Source organism: Homarus americanus, unplaced genomic scaffold, assembly GCF_018991925.1.
Source record: "Homarus americanus isolate GMGI-L3 unplaced genomic scaffold, GMGI_Hamer_2.0 scaffold30108, whole genome shotgun sequence".
NCBI classification, from domain to species: Eukaryota; Metazoa; Arthropoda; class Malacostraca; order Decapoda; family Nephropidae; genus Homarus; species Homarus americanus.
This window is the reverse complement of record NW_024748109.1, coordinates 10,592,842-10,615,307: the sequence shown is the minus strand read 5'-3', so window position 1 is coordinate 10,615,307 and position 22,466 is coordinate 10,592,842. Positions and strand designations below refer to the sequence as shown.

The window sequence follows — 22,466 nt, the reverse complement described above, 5'->3', positions numbered from 1 at the left end:
ACATCGACGAAGAGATTCAACATCGGATCAGATGTGCATCTCAAGCCTTTGGCAGACTCTGAAACCGTGTCTTCAGCTGTAGGGAGCTGAAATTATCTACATGCACGTATATTGAGCAGTGGTCCTCCACCTGTTATATGGCAGTACATGGGTCTACAGGAGGCACCTGGCACTTGAAAACTTTCACCAACGTTGTCTACGTTCCATCCTCCGAGTTCAAAGACAAGAGAACAAATGCCAGATTCTTGCTGACACCAACTGTAGGAGCATCGAGGCTACCATTATCCATGAACAACTATGCTGGACTGGCCATGTTACCTGCATGGACGATAGTAGATTGCTAAAGCAGCTACTTTACAGTCATCTAACGAATAGTAAATATAACACTGGCTGGCAACTGAAAAGGTATAAGGATATTCTTAAGATAAACCTGAAAAAGTGCCAAATCGACCCCCTCACCTGGGAGACGATTACTCCACACCATACCTCAGCTACCCTGAGAGATTGGAGCGCCTGAACTTGCCTAGCTTATACTACAGACAGGCAAGGGGGGACCTAGTTGAGGTGTATAAGCATCTCAGGGGGCACTACTCAGTTGAGTGTCGTTACTTGGAGCTGGCAGACGCTCGCTCCACAAGGGGTCACAGCTCAAGATTGAAGAAGCCGCAAGTCCAGAAAACCGTGAGGGCAAACTTTTTCGGAGTGAGGGTTGTAAACTCTTGGAACAATCTACCAGAGAGTGTTGTGACGGCACCGAGTGTGAGCTCTTTCAAGAGAAGACTTGACCAACACTGGAGCGGGTTCAGGTACATTCAGGAGCCGGTGCATGCCCAGTATTTGCCAACAGTGCGTGACAGAGACGTGACCGATCGCCCGGGCGGCTAACAAGCCGATCAGTGGCGAAGAGGATAAAAGTAAAAGTAACACTTGGAGGAGCACCACACAAGAAGGCAGGCAAGTGCCAACGCCGGAAAGATGATGAACTGAACAGTGACCACTTTGCAACGACAACTACTTTGAGGATGGAGCTACTCCCTCCTCCCCCACGTCCGCCACCCAGGTGGAATACCAAGAAAGCAAATTGGAAATTATATCAAGATGAACGAAAAAAATGCTATTCAAACTATGAACCAGCAGAAGATATTGACCAACTAAACCAGGACCTTACTGATGCCATACAACACGCAGCAGAGGAAGCAATACCAAAAACAAACCCTACAAATAGACACCACAAAGACTACTGGTTCTACAATGACGAAGTCAGAAAACAGATTCACAGAATCAACACATTCAGAAGACATCTCCATCAGTACCCTTCCCCTGAGGGAGTGAAATTCTTGAGAGCTGCTGTCTAACATGCTCGTCAAATTACTCAGAAAATTGGGGAAGACAAATGGCTCGAGTGGGGTGCAACCTTTAATGCACACACCAGCCTGAGTGAACTCTGGAGAAAAGTCAGGATAGCAACAGGAAAACTGCCCGGAGCTTCAGCCCACCCCCAGTTACTACAGGAAGCAAATCGCATGGCAGAGCACTTTGCAGAACGCTCGTCATCAGCTCAACTACCTCTTGAAATAAGACCTCATCTACAGCAAGTACAACTGGAGAGAGTAGCAGTAGTCAGACATGCAATTGAACAGACTGACACTACAGACTGTCTGTTTACTATAGAAGAAATCAGAAGGGCCAGGAAAACAAGCAAAGACACCGCCCCTGGCAGTGATGGTACAACCTATTCATTGCTTGGCAATGCAGGACTTGCTGGTGAACTTGCTCTCTTAACAGTTATCAAAGCATCATGGTCAGCAGGCAGTTTCCCGTCAGCTTGGAAAAGAGCAAACATTGTTCCTATTCCCAAATCCAATGATCCCCAGAATTTCAGACAAATATCACTAACAGCATGCATCGGCAAAACCGCCGAAAGGATGGTCCTTACACGACTCCTCTGGAAAACTGGACCACTTTACCACAATATCTTTGGATTCACCAAAGGTGTCAGCACTGCACACAGTTTGGCCACTCTCCTGGGATCGATTGGTCAAAATAAGGCAATCGCAGTATTCCTTGATCTAGAGAAAGCATTTGAGCCGGCAAATGCACAGGCCATTGTAACCACTCTGGCCCGGAAAGACGTCAAGGGATGCCTACTGGCTTGGATTGCTGACTATCTGTGAAACAGAACAGCAAGAGTCACCTGTCAAGGACATGTCTCAGATCACCAAAGACTGGAAAATGGCACACCAAAAGGAGGAGTTCTTAGTCCAACTCTCTTCAACATCCTCATGGAAAACTTGTGTCGGCTCCCCTTTCAAGAGGGCACCAAACTGCAATGCTATGCTGATGACTTAGTACTGATAGTAAAAGGCAGAAACCAGATCAGCAAAGTCCAAAGAGCACTAGAAGGATTGGACACAATGAGCCGGTGACACAATTGCAAATACAAGGTATTGTCCTACAATGGGTCAATGTATACAAATACCTGGGCATCTGGATTGACAAAGGCCTCAAATTTGACAATGAGATAAACTATCTAAGAGACCGAATGGGCAAGAGAATCAACATGATGAGAGCCATGACAGGACCCAAGGTGGGTGCGGGACATGTAGTCCTAAGAACGCTATATATACACGCCATTCGATCATTAACAGACTATGCGACACTGGCTCTTGACATACTGTCTGAGTGGCAGTGGGTGAAATTGGAGGTTGCCCAGAATAACGCTATGAGTCATTGTCAAGTCACCTGTGTGGACAAATTGAAAACTTACACATGGAGACAGGTCTCACATCTCTCTAAACCAGGGTGGAACGATTAACAGCATAATTTGCAACAAAACTGATAACCAGGGCTCGGGAAAGTGACATCAAGAATGGACTCTTACGAGCACTGAACCTAAACAGAGATGTCTTTAGTAAGAAAACATGGCTACTGTGCGCAGCTGACGCTGTAAATCAACTGGAATTGAAAGACACAATCCTCAGCAAAGGACCTGATGCAATGAGTCCTGACTACAGCACCCCAGCACCGTGGGATTCCCCGCCAGCAGTCTTCAACATTCTACAAACTGGGACAAGAAAGGCTGACTGTAACCCACATGAGCTCCGACAGGTAGCAGAGAGAAACATGAAGGTTCTAACACCACACAATAGTGCAGTGTATTGCACAGACGGTTCTGTAAAGCCCACCAGTGTACTGCGCACATCATTGTCATTCCAAAACCCCCTTTAATTCATATTACGCTACATAACATTCAAATCCACCGCGCTTGTAGAATCTCAGAAAACTTACCTAATGGATGTTACAGAATTATTTGATGAATTGTACCCAACTACGGGTATATACAGTAGTAGTAATTGTATGTACTCATAGCATTAAGGAGAACTCAAGGTATCTATAGGATGGTTGTGTGCTCCGGGCTAGTGTACTATCCGGGCTGTGAATGTTTAGTGAACATAACTTCCGCAGATATCAGATGAAAATACACGAGAACAATTATTTGGAAAAAGAATAAAGGTATCAGAACTATGTGACGTGTTGGAAGTGATCCAGAAAATATCTGATATACCCACGCTATGAACATTCGGCTTTTGTTTCAGGGTAGCGTTCTTTGTACCTGGACTTCAGGTTTGAGTTAATGATATCGCCCAATTAATTTCCACAGGAACTGTCGAACCTGGGCCGTCCCTTAGTATGTAAGTTAGGATTAAAATATGTTTTTATAAGACACAAGGTCACAATAAACGGGAAGGTGTTCATGTGAGAACCATAAGAAATCAAATTGAAAATTAAAGATTGGAAACTGTAGGCCTACACGGTGAGAGGCGGCACGACACTGCCCTCAGTCTTCTCATTGAAACAGGTCAGTTTCCTCCATCGGGCTACATCCAGTCCTAAAAAGACTTATATAGCAGTTATTACAGCTTAAAACTTTGCCTGATGTATAAAGTGAAGTAGTAATGTGTTAGGGTGGGTAATAACGGCCCATCAGGCATTATTTCTCAGTATCCTCCGTCTTCTCATCGAAACAGGTCCCATGCGGTCAGAGCGCCTTTCTGTGCGTCGGCCATTATCCCTGTGAGCATCCCACCATGTGAGACGACTACTCTCAGCTATGCTACTCCACTGTGAACCTGTGGATTCCCGGCATACCACCACACATGAGTAGGAATACATAATGGAATGTTTGAGAAACTCTGCAATCGTCACTTGGAGCGACCTATAATACCAGGCGCAGAAACAGTTCTGGTATGTCTTGTGGTGAAGCCCTCGTCTCTATCCCCCGAGGGCGGTGTGCGAACGAGGTGCCTGATATGTGTACCTAGAAATTACAAGGAGTCCCATACTTGCAGGTGCGGAGTGTAACAGGTGTGGTGAGATGGTGCTACAGGAAGGTGAGATGGTGTTACTATGTATGATAACCTAGGGTGCTATATTCCATACAGGTGCTGAGTGTTATTGTAAGAAGGGATGACCGAGGTAAGGAGGTCACTGATTGTTATGCGCAATAAGTATGTGGATGACACGCAATTAATGTAAGACGTCTGTTGTTGAGCAGTGTAACCAAATCATCGTTGTTCTTCTGAGGAAGGCCAACTCACTTGTATTTTAACGGAATGCAATATGTTTTATAAGGAATAAATTAGTTAAGACATGTTATTGTTTCACCATTCTTTCCCTTATCGATCTGGTCAATGAAAAACCCAACCCAATGCCTAGTTCACTCTGCCCGCTACCTAACGAGCTACTGCCCAGAAGGGGTCTGGTGGCAGCAATCCTTAGAAATTAAGAATAGTTAAATTATCCCCTTAGACTTAGTGACCCCAGAATCCGGCAGTATACCAGTACGAAGGCAGGAGCAGCCTTCACCATAGAAGGAGGTAACACGTCCCTTTGGAGAACCTCAGATGGATGCTCTACAGTACTCTGCAAGTTGAGGTAGCTGCCATACTTGGAGCCTGAAGAGAGGCTTCCATAAACAGTCAACAAGGCATTGTAATACACACTGACTCATGATGTGCTATTGAAGCACTACAATGTAGAGAGCCTAGAGACAACATTCGTCTCATAACATCCGTTGTTAAAACTAGCAGATCAGCAAGTTATCATTAACTGGGTGCCCAGTCATATTGGAATCCCAGGGCATGAACGCACTGATGCTGCTGCCAAGGCTGCGTTAGGAGAGCGAAACATTGAGCTGAACATCCCGCTCAGTCAGGAGCTGATAAAGAAGACCACAATAACACGAACTGCCCAGTGGAAAATAGACAAACATAGTATATTAACACCAGTATCACAATAGGCCAGGTGGTACTATCTGGTCACGAATTATGAGAGACCACCACTCATGAAGGATATAACAAGAAGGGAAGAAGCCATCTTCCACCGACTGAGACTGGGATACCCATGCATATGGGAAAACATTGTACAAGTACCAGCAGAGCAGCGTATGTGCAAGACCTGCGACAGCGGAGCAGAAAATTCACTGAAGCACTACCTCATAGAGTGCCCTGGAACACAATTAGCTAGGAGAAACATACAACCCCCAATCACAGCAGAGAAGGTTGCCAAAATGCTAACCACCAACCACTCTCAAGAAACTCTACAATTTCTTACCGAGCATCCACCCTCACGCTAGTGGTGGAGATGTAGTTAACTAAAAAGATGCTGGTCTTTTATCCCAGCACTGGGTGGACCAGCATTTTAGCTTAAGGTCCGCATAGGTAATATTCCTACAAATCTATAAAAAAAAAAAAAAAAAGGCCGTGAAGGTCATTCTACTCAGCGCTCTCAAACCAACAAGACCTCCTCTCAACAAGCTCCTCACAACACAGCAACTCCCTAGCACTGCATTGTATATAATATATATATAGAAAATGCCATTGTGAGTTTCCTTTCTCACCTCCATCCTTAGTGCGAGATGTCCTACATATACGTATGTATGTGAGCTTAACAAAGAGAAAATAGACAAAGATAAATTTGACAACTGGCCACATACGCAACGCTACAACTTTACCAGTTGTTTTCTTTACTTCAGTATTAATATGAATGGTGAAAATGGGTGAGGGCATTCTTATGTCACTCTTGAGAAAAGTGTATTTGAAAGATGTAATGATGCTTAACTTGTATATATATAATTTTATTTTTCTATTTTAGAAAAAAAGTATCAACAAAAACTCTGAAAAACTGAGGACTGGAGTCAGACATGGGGCCGAAGCCAATCCTGTCTTCAAATCCAAAGCCGTTGGAAAGCCACAAAGCTGAAGCTGAAGCCACCCATTTAAAGGGAGGAAGCCAAAGAACATTTATAAAGTCATGAAACGAAAGCCAAGGGTTTCCAGCGACCCCACCTTGAGCCTTGTACTGGCAATTTTACCTGGCAATGCTTGGTAAAGTAAGGTTGTATGTAAAGGTGATTGTGATTGGTGGATTTATTTTTGGCTGTATTACTGTTAGGATGAATATTAAACTATCCAAAGGTAGAATTTTTATAATGATAAACTATTCATTGTTATTTAAGATCACAAGAAATTTCCAAATGTTCGTATATTTGCTTACAAAAAAAAATTATCTTTGAATCTTGTGGCAGCCCTCGTTATGTTGAGCTGCCAATTCATTAATATATATTTTTTAATTATTTAAACAAATATACTAACATTTGGAAATTTTTCATGATCTTAAATAACAATGAATAGTTTATTATTATAAAAATTCTACCTTCGAGAGAAATTTTCAAGATTTTTCAAATACTGTATGATGACAAAACATTCACTAATAAATTTTATATTCATGAAATCTATTGTATAATCATTTTAAATCAAGAGATTTTTCCATTTTGTGTAGTGATACACCAAAACCAATAAATAGAGACAAAATTTCACTATCAAGTTACACATGTTGTGTCATAACAGTCACTGAGTAGTGAGTGGCATAATCATCTGTTAAATTAGTTTGCTTACTTTTTTCTTGTCAGGATAATAATGGGGTTTTATGAATATAATTATATTTGTTTACAATTAGTAGACATCTGTTACAACCTTATTGAAACCAACCTAGTGTAAAAATTAAATAAAAACATTGTAATATAAACAAACGAAGTCCGAGTCCACTTATGACCATCGAGCTGCCAAGTCGTACCATTTGCTTAAACCTAACTGTAACATTTTGCCTACTCTGTATGTACTGTATTGTAGGCTACATATACGTACAGTACTTCTGCTACTGTTTGCCTAGTCCACAAATGGTTAAGTAGGATATTTCTGGTTACTGGATCCAGTAATACAGTTTATGTGTGCAGTTATATATATATATATATATATATATATATATATATATATATATATATATATATATATATATATATATATATATATATATATATATATATATATATATATATATATATATATATATATATATATATATATATATATATATATATATATATATATATATATATATATATATATATATATATATATATATATATACTGTATGGTATATATATATATATATATATATATATATATATATATATATATATATATATATATATATATATATACCACATATATATATATATATATATATATATATATATATATATATATATATATATATATATATATATATATATATATATATATATATATATATATATATATATATATATATATACACACACACACACACACACAGTGGTCCCTCGGTTAACGAGCACAATTCGTTCCAGAAGGTTGCTAATTAACCGAAACCATTGTTTCAATGAGTTTTTGGGTAATTGGTTCCAGCTCACCGAAAATTACATACAAACGAAAAATAAATGTAGTAAAGTACACTTACTTTGAGGTATGCATTTAGAAGGCTCCTGGTTGATGATGATGATGATAATGGGAGTGGAGGAGAAGGGAGAAGATAAGGCATTGGAGTGGAAGAGAAGTCACCCCATGCCACCATTTCACCCATAAAATTTTAGTTCACTTGGTGTAATTCATTTTTATTTTCTTTAAATCAACACTGCACTGCACTATATATTATCAATATGTAAAATATATTTAAAAATGACCAATAATTTGACTGGAAACACAGAAAAAAAGCGTTTATGTTGAAGAGTCTCAAACAAGATGTTCCTTCCTCTGAACCTGTAAACAAACTGACACCAAGCTTGGTGTGTTGAGTGTCTGTTTGGCGCGCATAAAACTAGTTTCCTGTATGTTCAATAATTGTTAAAATGACTAAAAAAATTAATATAAAACATTTAAAATGATTGAATAGTGCAACCTTCTTGATATTTACTAAAATGGTAAGGAATTTAAGCCCTAGAACCGATTACTGTATTGGCGGACTAATACGACAGCTAGTGAGCAAGCAAAAACATGTTGAGGGGCGCTCGTAAGGAATTCGTTAATCGAGGAATTGCTCGTTAACCAAAGTGAAGAATCTTATGGAAGGTAATTCGTTAACCGAAATTTCGTTAACCGAGGATCACTATATATATATGTCTTATGTCTGCAATACAGCATTTCTATACTGCATTGTAGAGTAATGGCAAAGAAGTACTGGGTACTTAATAATTCTACATAAGAAAATACTGAAAATTCACCATTATAAAATTTTTATTTAACAAGTCATTTGAAACATCTATTTTATTAATACATATTTATGTGTGTGCGTGTGTATGGATTGAAAGCCTTGGTAGGCTGAACATTAATCTCCCAGGAGCTGCAATGTTTGTCTTCCCATCGATTTGACTCTTGAAGGACAAGTGGGTGAACATTTTTACTCATAGGCATCTGGGTCCAACCAATCACAAGCCAAAACTAGTATGAGGGGCACTACTTATTTTGGATATCAATAAAAAATGAACTATAGTTCTTTGTTATTTGGTTCAATCAAAGGAGTGTTAGTTACAAGACTAATGAGGTTATCCGAAAACTATATCTTGAGTTTGTGAGACCTCACTTGGATTACGCAGTTCAGTTCTGGTCACCGTACTACAGAATAGATATAGAATCCCTAGAAAAAATTCAGAGGAGAATGACAAGATTAATCCCGAGCATTAGGAACCTTGAGTACAGGGACAGGTTAAAGCATCTTAATTTGCACTCCCTCGAGAGACGTAGAGTGAGGGGCGATATGATCGAGGTGTATAAATGGAAGGCAGGGCTAAACAAAGGTGATATAACCAAGGTACTCAAACTATCCAACCATGAGTGAACTCGTAGCAATGGTTTTAAATTAAACAAATTTATATTTAGGTGCGACATAAGTAAATATTGGTTTGGAACAAGTTACCAATCATCATCATTAACTCGAATAAGCTGCATAGCTTTAAACATAGATTGGATGGATATATGAGCGATAGGGGTTGGGTGTAAACGGGACTGCCCAGTATGGGCCAATAGGCCTGCTGCAGTTTCCTCCATTCTTATGTTCTTATGTCTACAATACAGCATTTCTATACTGCATTGTAGAGTAATGGCAAAGAAGTAATGGGTACTTAATAATTCTACATAAGAAAATACAGAAAACTAACCATTATAAATTTTTTATTTAATAAGTCATTTGAATCATCTATTTTATTAAAACATATTTATGTGTACAGTAAACCCTTAAACTATGTGGCCTTCGCTCCTCCACGGATTGCATGGGGAGCAAGGGAGGTTATGTACATGTGTTCAACAACTTGCGCTACTGGCCGCAAGGGGTCTCTTTGGTGGCGCGGGAGAGTTCCACTGCATCTTAGAGACGCAGAATACACACACATGCTCTTCATATGGTTATTTTATAGTTTTATATTATACTGTATTTTATTTATTTCTAAGTCACATTAAGGTATTGAAATGATTTTTCCACAACTTTCATGTACAATTACCATTTTGTATAAATTTTGCTTTTATTATTTTTCTTAAATATTCTCTGCTGAAATCAACATGGCAATCAGTGGCAAGGGGGATAAAGTAAGCTTACAGTAGAGGTGGTTGTGTGGTGCGCCTTTATACTGAATTAGGCCTAACCAGCCGAGTCGCCAGATAAGCAATTGACAAACTGCCCACTGCTTCCACACAGAATACACACCCATGCTCTACATAATTTTTATATTATATTTTCTTCATTTCTAAGTTCTTTAGAGTATTGAAATGATTTAACCACACCGCTTATAGTTTCATTATATATAACAATGACAGCATGCATTACCATCTTGCAGGCCACAGCTGACTGGCATGTTAGCCAGCTGACTCTCTTCGCATGTCTCAAAAAACAGACTTCTTTGACAATTATTCTACTCTATATAAATGATGTAGCTTAGAAATAAAGAAAATATAATATAAAACTATAAAATAAGAAAAATAAAGAGCATAAGTGGGAAGTAAATGCATTATGGAGTGGGGTTTTCTTAATTTTTTTTTCAATTTTAACTTCCCTTAGGCGAACATCGCGGTTTTGGGTCTTCACAGAGTTTTCATTAACAAAACCCGCGAGCTGATTGAGGGTTGACTGTACATCATATGTTGCGGTGCAGATTTACATTCCTCAAATTATTTCCTGCTATTTTTCTTGTTACGGCCGCCACGATTTTTTCTATTTTTTCCCTTTTTGGCCCTTTTTTTTAACATATTTTCCATATGCTTCTTGCGTTCATTTTCTATTCTTTTTGTTTCTTTGACAATTTCATCTTCAGTTCTTAGTTCTCTTCTGGGTGGATGTTTGGTCTTGGGTCCTTCCTTGCCTTTGAGGAGAGGATGTTTCTTTCCTTGTGATTTTCTGTTGACAGCTGTGGATTGAAGAATTATGAGGAAAGCATTAGTTCACACATAATAAAAGTATAAAATTCCTTAAAAAAATAAATTATTATGTACTAACAGTATACAGGTACATTAAAAATTAATACTGTACATGATTGTCCTATATATGGACAACATCAACTTGTGTAGTGAAGGAATCTGGCTGTGTTAGATGCAATCTTAGCGTAAAACCTTGATAAACTGGGCTTTAATATATCAGAATTAAATTTTTGGGGACTCTCTTAGGTGCTCTGGTCACAAAAAAAAAGAGTGTGTGTGTGTGTGTGTGTGTGGGGGGTATAAAAATTATGCAATGAAAACACTAACTCAATGAATACTGTACAGTGGTCTAATCACATTTTCTATAGGCTTTAGGCCTACCGAGAACACTGAGTATGTAAGCAGGCTGGAGCTGATCGGGTGTTGCTATATTCGTCAGCCTTATTTATTGATTCAGCATTATATTCTGATATGATTGGCCTCTTATGGTTTATGGTTCTTCACGATTAACATAACATCTTCAATAAGGAAAAAATACAATATGTAATTTGTAATATGACTTAAAAATAAAAGGATAAGCTATAATGGAAGGTGTTCACTCAGGATGCATTTGTATGAGAGCTTTAAGCAAATAAGCTTACAACGGGGGTCACTAAAACACACTGTATAGTATTTGATATGAAAATACCTTCCAAACAACATTATTTATTACCTTTGAGTAATAAATGATGGTTCAATTTGGCGACATGTACACTTAGAGAACTGATTAATGAATAAACCAGGGTATATGCAGATACTGTACATTATACTGTAAACTACAATAATTATTAAGTGATGATAAATACACTACAATAGTATTTACTGTAATAAGTGGTGATAAATACAGGCAGTCCCCGACTTACGACGGGGTTAGGGACCCAAATCCAGGTCGTAAGTCGAAAATGCGAAAATAATACATAGAAAATCTAAAATGGGTGTCTCTGTTTCTTCTCAGCACCACAAAACTCTCACTTTTAAGCTTGCCAGCCATTTTAAAGGAAACTACAAACAAAAATTTTGTCAGTACACAGCGTAATCACTAACGTCGGGACTCGAAAATACGTATTTGAAAAAATTTTGGTACGACTGCGGCGGTCGTATGTCTGGGTGGTTGTAAGTCGAGGAGTACCCGTACAGTGGTCCCTCGGTTAACGAACACAATTCGTTCCACAGAGTTGTTCGTTAACCGAATCCATTATTTCAATGGGATATTGATTCCAGCTCACAGAAAAGTACATACAAAGTAAAGCCAAAAACGCATAAAGTCAGAAACACTGAAAATTCCCCTAAATCGCCCTTAAATCACTAAATATATATACACGTACATATGCACTCTTACTCTTAAATCTTTACTGTAATGTGATACAGGTGATTAATTTTTATCTCTTGTGCAAAATATATGACGTTTATATTTAAATTATTCGCTGTCTTGCAAGGATTCCAGCAATGCAAATTATATTCTCCTAACTTTAGTCCGAGATATTATATAAGATAAAAACTGTAAGCCTAAAACCCTGGCTGGGGGAGAGGGAGGGAGGAGTGAGCGAGCAGGATGTGAGGTGATATGTTTGACAGTTGGAGCCGAAGGTCTCATGTGCGTTTATTTAACAGTCCTTAAGTGACTAAGCTTCTCTCATTTTAAAATGCTGGGATTCTTGTAAAATAGTGATTAATTTTAATATAAACAAGCTATAATTTGCACTAGACATACAAATTTTAGTACCGTAATCATTTAGTACATGTACAGTACAGGTTTGCACTTAGGTCATTTATTTCTTTTACGTTTCTTTGTAGTATGGTGTGTGCATGTAAATGAATGAAAATAAAAGAAGAAATTTATGTAAATCTACCCAAAAATACAGTTTAAAAACTTTACATTATAAAATGTACAGTACTACAGTACTGTACACTAATGTACTAAAATTTTTATCTCTTGTGCAAAATATATGATGTTTATACAGTGCTCCCTCGGTTAACGATTTACCTTCCATAAGATTCTTAACTTCGGTTAACGAGCAATCCCTAGATTAACCGAGTTTTTTACGAGCCGACCTTAACATGTTTTTGCTTGCATTTGGCGATCCACCAGCTGTAGTATTAGTCCGCCAATACAGTAAGGGCTTAAATTCCTTACTATTTTAGGAATATCAAGAATTTTATACTAATCAATAATTTGAAAAGTTTAATATTAAATTTTTTAGTCATTTTAACAATTATTGAACATAATTGAAGGTAAGGAAACTAGTTTCATGCGTGCCATCCAGCCTGTCAACACACCAAACAGGTGCCAGTCTCTCTATCTTTTCAGTGGAGGTAACATCTTGCTTCAGACTCTATTCAACTAAACGCTTTTTCTGTGTTTGCAAGCAAATTATTAGTCATTTTGAAATTTGTTTTACATATTGACAATATAAAATGCAGCGCAGTGTTCATTTAAAGAAAATGATCTTGAATTACACCAAGAGAACTAAAATTTTATGGGTGAAATGGTGCCATGGGGTGACTTCTCTTCCACCCCAGTGCCTTCTCTTCTCCCTTCTCCTCCACCCCCTTTCAAATTCCCATCACCATCATCATCATCATCCAGGAGTCTTCTACATACACACCTCAAAGTAAGTGTACTTTTCTACCTTTTTTGTTGAATTTAGGCAATTTTTGGTGAGCTGGAACCAGTTACCCAAAAACCCATTGAAACAATGGTTTCGGTTAACAAGTTTTTCGGTTAATGAGCAACCTGCTGGAACGGATTGTGCTTGTTAACCGAGGGACCACTGTATTCAAATTATTCACTGTCTTGCAAGGATTCCAGCAATGCAAATTATATTCTCCTAACTTTAGTCTGTGATATTATATAAGATAAAAACTTTAAGCCTACTGTATAACCACCAAACCCTTGCTGGGAGGGGGGGAGGGAGGGAGGGAGGGAGGAGGGAGGAGGAGGGATGAGTGGAGGGATGAGTGACAGTGACATGTTTGACAGTTAGCGCCAAGGTCTAGTGAAGTATTTATTTTTTTATTTATGTCCTTTAGATTAAGTTTTTGTTTTTTGCTTATAAAATTTCATAGAAAAGTGACCGGGGAGAATATAATTTACATTGCTGGAATTCTTATAAGATAGTGATTAAGTTGAATGTAAACATGTAATAGTTTACACTAGACTGAAATTTTAGTAATCATTTTGTACATTATTTTGATTACATGTACAGTACAGCTTTGCCCTTAGGACAGTGTGTGCATGTAAATGAGTTTCAACAAATGAATAAAGTTACATATATTTTCCTGATATTTACTCCACTGGAAACGAATGTAAACATAGAATAGATTACTGAATTGGCAGACTAGCCCATCAGCTGATGCTCACAACAAAACGTGATGTTCGTAAGGATTTCGTTAATCAAATTTTTTTTCGTTAACCAAATTGAAGATTCTTATGGAAGGTAATTCTTAACCGAACCGTTTGTTAACTGAGGGACCACTGTATAGATATATATATAAAATATACCAGTATATACATAGAGTATATATAAAATATACCAGTACAGTCGGCCCTTCACATACCCGGGTTTAGCATACATGGATTCGCAAATACGTGGATTGCCCCGCCGGAGGAGTATTCTGTACATTGAAGTAACTGAAGTACATTCAAATCGCGTGCGGCATCGAACACTGGACACCGCCCGCTCCCGCTACCTCATACACACACACACGCATAGCGCTTTGCTTCCTCACTCAGTCAGTCTTGCTGAAACCACGCTTGTGTTGACATCAGCATTGTAGGTTGACCCTGATTTTTTGACCAAAAAATCGTTAATTTATGATATTCCTTGTTTATAGGTCGACCCAAATTTTTGAGGGTATTGGAACAACAAAACCTTCAGTAAAAACACTCTACGTCCTATAAACTGAGGTTCGCCGTGCCTGAAACACAGAGTGCCGAAGGCAAATTGTTTACCATTTATTATTATGACACTTTACACTGAAACACGGGTAGTTTAAAAAAAATATTGTATATTTCCATTCAAGTATTTATTCAAGTCAATTAGGAGGGAATATTATTGTAATACAATAGTGTTTTTAACTGAAAACCAGTACTGTACACTAATGTACAACAATTTTTATCTCTTGAGCAAAATATATGACGTTTATATTCAAATTATTGGCTGTCTTGCAAGGATTCCAGTAATGCAAATTACGTATAATCTCCTAACTTTAGTCTGAGATATTTTATAAAATAAACACCTTAAAGAATAAAGTTATCACCAATCTTTTGTCTGGTAACACAAGGAGGCAGGTAGCCAGCGAGCATGGGGGGGGGGAGGTGAGGTGACAGAGTGTAGTGTTTGTTTATTTATTTGAGATAAGATGTGACAGTTGGCGCTGAAGGCCTACTGTTTATTTATCATTACTTAAGAGTGACTAAGCTCTTCTCATAATTTGCCACCCAAACAACCTGGGTGAATATAACTTACATTGCTGGGATTCTTGTGAGATAGTGATTTATTTGAATACCTGCATAAACAATCTATATTTGCAATAGACATAACAATTTAAGTACCGTAATCATTTAGTAATGTACATGTACAGTACAGGTTTGTTCCACAGTAAAATCTTTTGAACAACGAAAAAAGCGAAAGTCATTGTATTCGTCATGATTTTATCCCACTTTCCACTGTAATACGTATGTCATTTCATCAAAAATATTACATTTCCAAATTTATTTCTGAGAATATATTCATTCAGTCACAGTTAAGGTAAAATATACTTGTGATGTAATATTTTAATGAAAATACCCGGTATTTAGAAATACGGTATCGTAGTTTTCTTTTGTTTCAAATTTAATTAACAAAGATTGATGTTTCAAATGTAATGAACAAAAATTTATGTACAGTATCTATAAATAAACTTTAAAAAATGAATACTTTATGTTTTACATCGTCCTGTGCATACCATACCATGCATTTGGCTACTTTGGGCTTGCTATGATGACGCAAGAGATCTGCCCTGGCAACTGTACCGACACTCACAGCTGGTGGTGGTTGGTGCGTCGTTTCCATTGTTTACTGGTAGTTACTGGTAAATATTTTTCAACCTAACGAAACTATTACCCGTATAGAGGTCGACCCCCAACTTTTTGCCAAAAAATTTGGTCTTAAGAACTCGTGCTATACACGGGTATATATATATATATATATATATATATATATATATATATATATATATATATATATATATATATATATATATATATATATATATATATATATATATATATATATATATATATATATATATATATATATATATATATATATATATATACAGTAGTACCCCGCTTAACGCGGTCAATAAAACCCACAGGGTACCGTGTTAAGTGAAAACCGCGCTAAGTGAACAACAGAACATATGGGATTAATTCCAATAGAAACTGGCCCGACCCCCAAACTCCACTTTTTCCGACACAATACCTATGTTCTAGTAAAAATAACATCTTAATTTTATGATGGTACATGCACACAATTAATACTTAAGAGAAATAGAGAAATACAGTCGCCAAGTTAATGTCCATTCAAATAATGGACTCACTCCCTCCCCCTCTTCTCACACTACACTGCTGGCTCTTCCCTCTGAGAAATTTTGGGGGGAAAACCACTAAATTTTAATAAATAATACCTCAAACTAAAGTTAGGATAATATAATTGACATTGCTGGATTCCTTGTAAGACCAGGAATATTTTGAATATAAATGTCATATATTTTGCACAAAAGATAACATATTTACTCAGAGTAAACATTACATCTAAAATTTGTATGTCTAATGCAAAATCTATGATGTTTATATTCAAAATGATCATCAAATTATAAGAATTCCAGCAATGTAAATTATATTCTGACCGGGTAATTTGTATGAATTTTATGAGCTAAAACAAATATCTTCAGTTAATAAAAAAAAAAAAATATTCTTCACACGGTAACAGATGGTCGGTCGGTCCCTCCCTCCCCCCCACCCCCCACCAACCCTCCCTACCAGATGTGTGGGAAAACCAGAATATTTACCTTTTTAGTAATAAATAATACCTCAAACTAAAGTTAGGATAATATAATTGACATTGCTGGATTCCTTGTAAGACCAGGAATATTTTGAATACAAATGTCATATATTTTGCACAAAAAATAACATATTTACTCAGAGTAAACATTATATCTAAAATTTGTATGTCTAATGCAAAATCAATGATGTTTATATTCAAAATGATCATCATATTGTAAGAATTCCAGCAATGTAAATTATGTTCTGGCCGGGTAATTTGTATGAATTTTATGAGCTAAAACAGGCAGTCAGGCCGGGTGGCGGGTGGGGCGAATCTAAAAATAGTTCTCGAGCCGGACACTCTGCGCATATACGTGGAAAAAACCCGCGTTAAGTGAAAGTGAAAGTTCGGCTCTGGCGAGGCACCGCGTATACGTGAAATCGCGCTAAGCGAAACCGTGTTAAGCGGGGTATTACTGTACAGTATAAAATATACTAGTATATACAGCCATTCCTCGACTTACGACGGGGTTAGGGACCCAAATCCAGGTCGTAAGTCGAAAATGCGAAGATAATAAATAGAAAATCTAAAGTGGGTGTCTCTTTTTCTCTTCAGCACCACAAAACTCTCACTTTTAAGCATGCCAGCCATTTTAAAGGGAATTACAAACGAAAATGTTGTCAGTACATAGTGCAATCACTAACGTCGGGACTCGAAAATACGTAATTTGACATTTTTTTGGTATGACTGGGGCAGTCGTATATCCGGGTGGCCGTAAGTCGAGGAGTGGCTCTGCACTACTGTACTGTATTTAATTTTTTAATAGGGCTTAGCCCACCAGGGCACAGGTCAATGACCCACATCAGGGCTTGGTGGCGAAAATAGTAATAATAATAATTACTAAAAATTAATAAAACTAAATAAAAAATTATAAAAAATATTAAATAAAAATATAATATAATACAAGATAATAATAATGATGATAGTAATAATAATAATAATAATTACAATAATACAGTAATATCTCCATTAGCTGGAATCCCTCAAACCCGGAACTCTCCGATAACCAGAATTGAAAATTTCTCGGAAAATCGTTCCCAAAGCTGGAATTTTCTGGAAAAATCCGGTTTGGGGATTGATTTCCGAAAAAACTCAGAGAAAATTTTCCCGATATTTGGCACCAAATGAACCTAAATTATATGAGAACTATGGTGAAATTGCATAAAGACGTGTTAATTAGCTCAAATTTTTACATTAACATATTTATTAATTAATAACAAATAAATATTATTTTGTCGAGTACAGTAACAATCACAAAGGCAGAGGTGGGGGGTGGGAGATGAGCCTTTTTGGAAGGTGAGCGGCCAGGGTCTACATCCCTCCTGCACCACCAGTCTCTCTATGTACAGAAGTGAACAAAGAATTAATCTTGATTTAGTGAACTAGTTCACTTAATCAAGCGAAAAATAACGGAAAAAACGCCAGCTGCTAAATTGAGAATTCGTTATATCGGATTCCGTTAAATTGAGAGCATACTGTATTGTATCGCCTCACAGAGTATGCCTTCCATTAAAATAACTGAGGATAAGATAAGGAGAAGGAAGCTGATAAATTAATGAAACCAAATCCTCCCTGGCAATTGGTGTTCTGGGTGGGAGGTAAATGGAGCATATAGTATAGGTATGTTGGAGGTGAATCCTGCAAGCTGACCTGCAATGGGGAAGTGATGGCTAATGGGCTATAGGGCACCAGTTGTCTTAGACAAAGATGGCTGTGCCCCTATGATGCGTCTGTTCTGGATTATAAGGAGAATAAAAAGCTGAATATCCTCTGGGAGGGGGATGTTCATAGGCATCTAACATTGTTTCCTGGAGACAAATGCAGATAGGGGAAAATTTGTGCAGGAGCATCTCCCAATTGGCTCTTGAGCCTCGACAATTCCATTGGACTACGATAGCCATGATTATTGGGGTGGGGGGGGGAGTGTTGGCTTGTGTAGGGCTGGGCTTGTCTGTCCTGCCCCAGGATTGAAAGAGGTGTCTGTGGCTTTGTGGCCACAGTCGACCCAGACCAGAGTTAACACTTGGAGATGGCTCCCCAAATGGAGGCTCCGTAGTAGTGACTCCTGTGCCAAAGGTCCCAGCTGTCAGCTCTATTTTAGCTGGGGGTCTTGTCACCAGATACTTCCGGAAGAGGATCAGTCGGCATCTCTGAGGAAGAGGCGCCATCATGAGCTGACATCTGTTGGAGTGTCTGGGACTCAGAATTAGGTTCTGAAGTTAGCAAAGAAGTCTCGCTTTCTTTGTAACAGTCAGATGATTCACCATCAATACCTTGTTCAGAGAATTGTGTACCTCCAGAGACGCTGAGGACCCTAGGTGGTGTTTTGTTGAAATTCTTATAGTACCAGGATGGCTGGTGGAGGAAAGATGAGGAGTAGCAGATGTGTCTGCCTCATCCATATGGATCTCAGCCACTATGAGAGAAGCCTGAGGAATGAAAATAGGTGACATAGAGTCAGGTGAGGGAGCTGAATTAAAAAACTTACTGATGATTCTCGGGGCAGTGGCGCAGCAACAGTTTGCCGAGCCTTGTGTCGGGATAGACCCTGTGCGTAGGTATTCCCATGACTTGATATATATTTCAGGGCTGTGTTTTTGGCTTCACCAAAGTTCACTTTGTCTCTTGTGTAGATCTTTAGTGTCTCTTTCTCGATTTGGAAATGGTCACATTCACTAGAAGAGGCTGGGTGTGCCTCACTACAGTGAGAACAGCAGACTGGACCTGGACATTTCTGAACCTCAGACCCTCATGGGCCTTTCCACAGTCAAGACATGCTGCAGGAACATCTCAACCTGGGGGCCATGGTGGGCTTTTATAAGTAGTAATGTTTCAAGAAAATGTGGGTAATTTCTTCAAGTGCCATGAACAGTTTGGGAAAACAGAAACTGGATGAGAGTGGTGCTTTCCAACAATAGTCCTTGAGTGTAGTTGAGGCATTATATGAGGTTTCCCTTGAAATAGCAAAGCAGAAAAAGGCCCACACAATCGGCGATACTTTAATTGTGCCATGTACTTTAAATATGATCAAGCGGGTTCTTGGAAAGGCAAGTGAATGTAAGATCCAGCAGATTTCCTTGTCAAACGAAACTGTGAAACGGCGAATTAGTGAAATGTCGGATGACATTAAGGAAGAAATCGTCTCCAACTGGTATGTTCATGATACAGCTGGGCGAGTCATAGGTGTTAGTTCTTGTGCACAGTTGCTCGTCTTTGTTAGGTATGTTTTCTCGTGTTACATCAGATATGAATATCTGTTTTCTACACAGCTTGAGATCACCACAACAGCTGTAGGTGTGATGGAAAAGATGTCGTCTTTCTTCACAGCTTGCAGGATCACCTGGAAAAACTGTTGCGGAGTTTGTATGGATGGGGCTCCGGCAATGCTGGGATCGAAATTGGGGTCCCAGAAGCATGTCAAGGAAGTGGCTCCAAATGCCAAGGGGGTTCATTGTATGATCCATTGTTTTGCACTGGTGTTGAAAACCCTCCCTGATGCACTTTGCAAGATCCTGGAGCACTGGTCAAATGTGTCAACTTTGTGAAAGCAGGATATCTGAACTCTCGCCTTTTCCTGAACCTTTGTAGAGACATGGATTCAGAGTATAAAGCCCTCCCCTTTTACTCCAAAGTGTTCTGGCTTTCCAAGGGTAATGTTGTGAATCGAATGTTTGAACTTCGGGGAGACCTTAAGTTATTCCTGGAAGTGCAAGGTGAGGTGTTGTGGGAGCCACGTCTTGCCTACCTAGCAGATATATATGAGCAGCTAAACAGGCTGAATCTCAAGCTACAAGGCAAGGAAAGAAAAGTGTTTCCCTTCATGGATTACCTTCGTACATTTCTTGCCAAGCTCCAGAATTAGCTAAGGAAAGTCAATGCAGGAAATGCTGCCATGTTTGAAAATCTTTCAACTCTTCTTGATGAAATTGAAGATCATATACTTGACCCATCACTCAACACTGAAATCACATAGCACCTGAAATCCTTGGAAAGCGACCTCAAAAGGTACTTCCCAGAATTCGAGGAGGAAGAAGGGAAATTGGTGAGGAATCCTTTCTCTGGAACTCTTGATATTGCTACCATTCCCAATGATGTTCAAGACAAATTCCTTGACCTCAAGAACAATTCTGCTGCCAAAGACCTCTATGAAGAAAAATCGCTGACTGTATTCTGGTGCTCAATGTATCAGTCTTATTCAAAAGTTAGCGAGATCACACTTTGAGTCCTCTTGCCATTTTCTTCTACCTATTTATGCAAGTCTGGTTTCTCCACCCTTCTACATATAAAGAGTAAAAACTGGAACCCACTGAATGTGAACCTGGACATGAGATGTACTTTGTCAGTGACAACCTCGAATCAATCACCTGACTGAAAGGAAACAATGTCACTCTTCCCATTAAGCTGTGACAAAATAAGCATAGGTCATAGGAACTTTTCCCAACCAAATTCAAGTTTGTTGTGAGGCTAGTCTAGTCACTCGAGTCTAGTGGCAAGTTAGTTGTGTAAATTATGTTAGTTTGTCAAAATATAGAATAATGATGTTTGTCAACAACAAAAAAATAAAAAAATAAAAAAGGAGATTCTCTTCATCTAATCAGAACAGTTTATTTTTCATAATTATTTGTGGGGGGTTTGGTAAAAAAACTGAAGGGGGGCCATGAGGATTTTGAGAGTTCCTCAAGGGGGAATGAAGTGAAAAAAGGTTGAGAACCACTGGTCTAGGGTTTGAGACATATGGTTTCACCTTAAGGGGAGCGTCCGGCTTAGATAGATGAAATGAGAAAAAAAATCATAAAATATGAAAAAAATCCCGGGCAAGGGTGTTGCCTATAGCCGTAAGTGGAAGGAGTTTTATGGCAATAATCGTAATATTTATGCAGTTATGTATGGTTCCCCACCCTCCCCAAACCTTCCTACTTCCCCTTGTGTAGACATATGAATGATTGTGGTTAAATATTTCCCCCCAAAATATGGAATAAATAACACAAAAAAGACTTTAGAAATTCATTTCAGGCAACTCTCTTCCTCTCTGGCAAGTATAGGGAGGTAAAAACATGTGTCATCAGTTGGTCCTGGACCTTGTCAAGGAGAGGTGTGTACTCTGCTGCACTGCACATCTTACCTCACTTGTACTGCTGTACCAGGTTTCTCTCCTCGAATGTCAGGATAGCATGTGATTCAAAACATAAAAGACAACTAAAGGAAGCACGTGCCAAGAACATTGCAAAATCCAGGAGGATGAAAGAAGAAAACATTTGCAAAAACTAATGACGGTAACAGCCGTCTCAAGGGACAACTGAGGCAGTCCAGCCCCAGCCTGCCACCCCTCCCCTCTACCTCACGTAAAGAATATAATTGGAGTTTAGTCGGAGGTGTAAAAATACACCAAAAAACAAGATATTACATGTAAAATCGACTCAGAATGAGTACTTACACAAGGGAGAAAGATTGAGAAACTTTTTTGGCCTGTATCTCAAAATGAACTCTTCCAACACTCAAATTGACAGCTCTCTGCCAGTTTTTGACTGATTTCAATGAAACAAATATTCAACAGAGG

General features: G+C 38.5%; 1 protein-coding gene across 1 annotated transcript in view; it reads right to left on the bottom strand.

The window, feature by feature from the left end:
- Positions 1–9,528: 9,528 nt before the first annotated feature.
- The window catches only part of LOC121880004 (ATP-dependent RNA helicase DDX54-like), a 157,859-nt gene continuing 144,921 nt past the window's right edge, over positions 9,529–22,466 (bottom strand). The window contains exon 17 of the mRNA XM_042386900.1: positions 9,529–10,771. Coding sequence (XP_042242834.1) covers positions 10,536–10,771 — 236 coding nt within the window. The 3' untranslated portion in view covers positions 9,529–10,535. The remainder of the gene's footprint in view (positions 10,772–22,466) is intronic.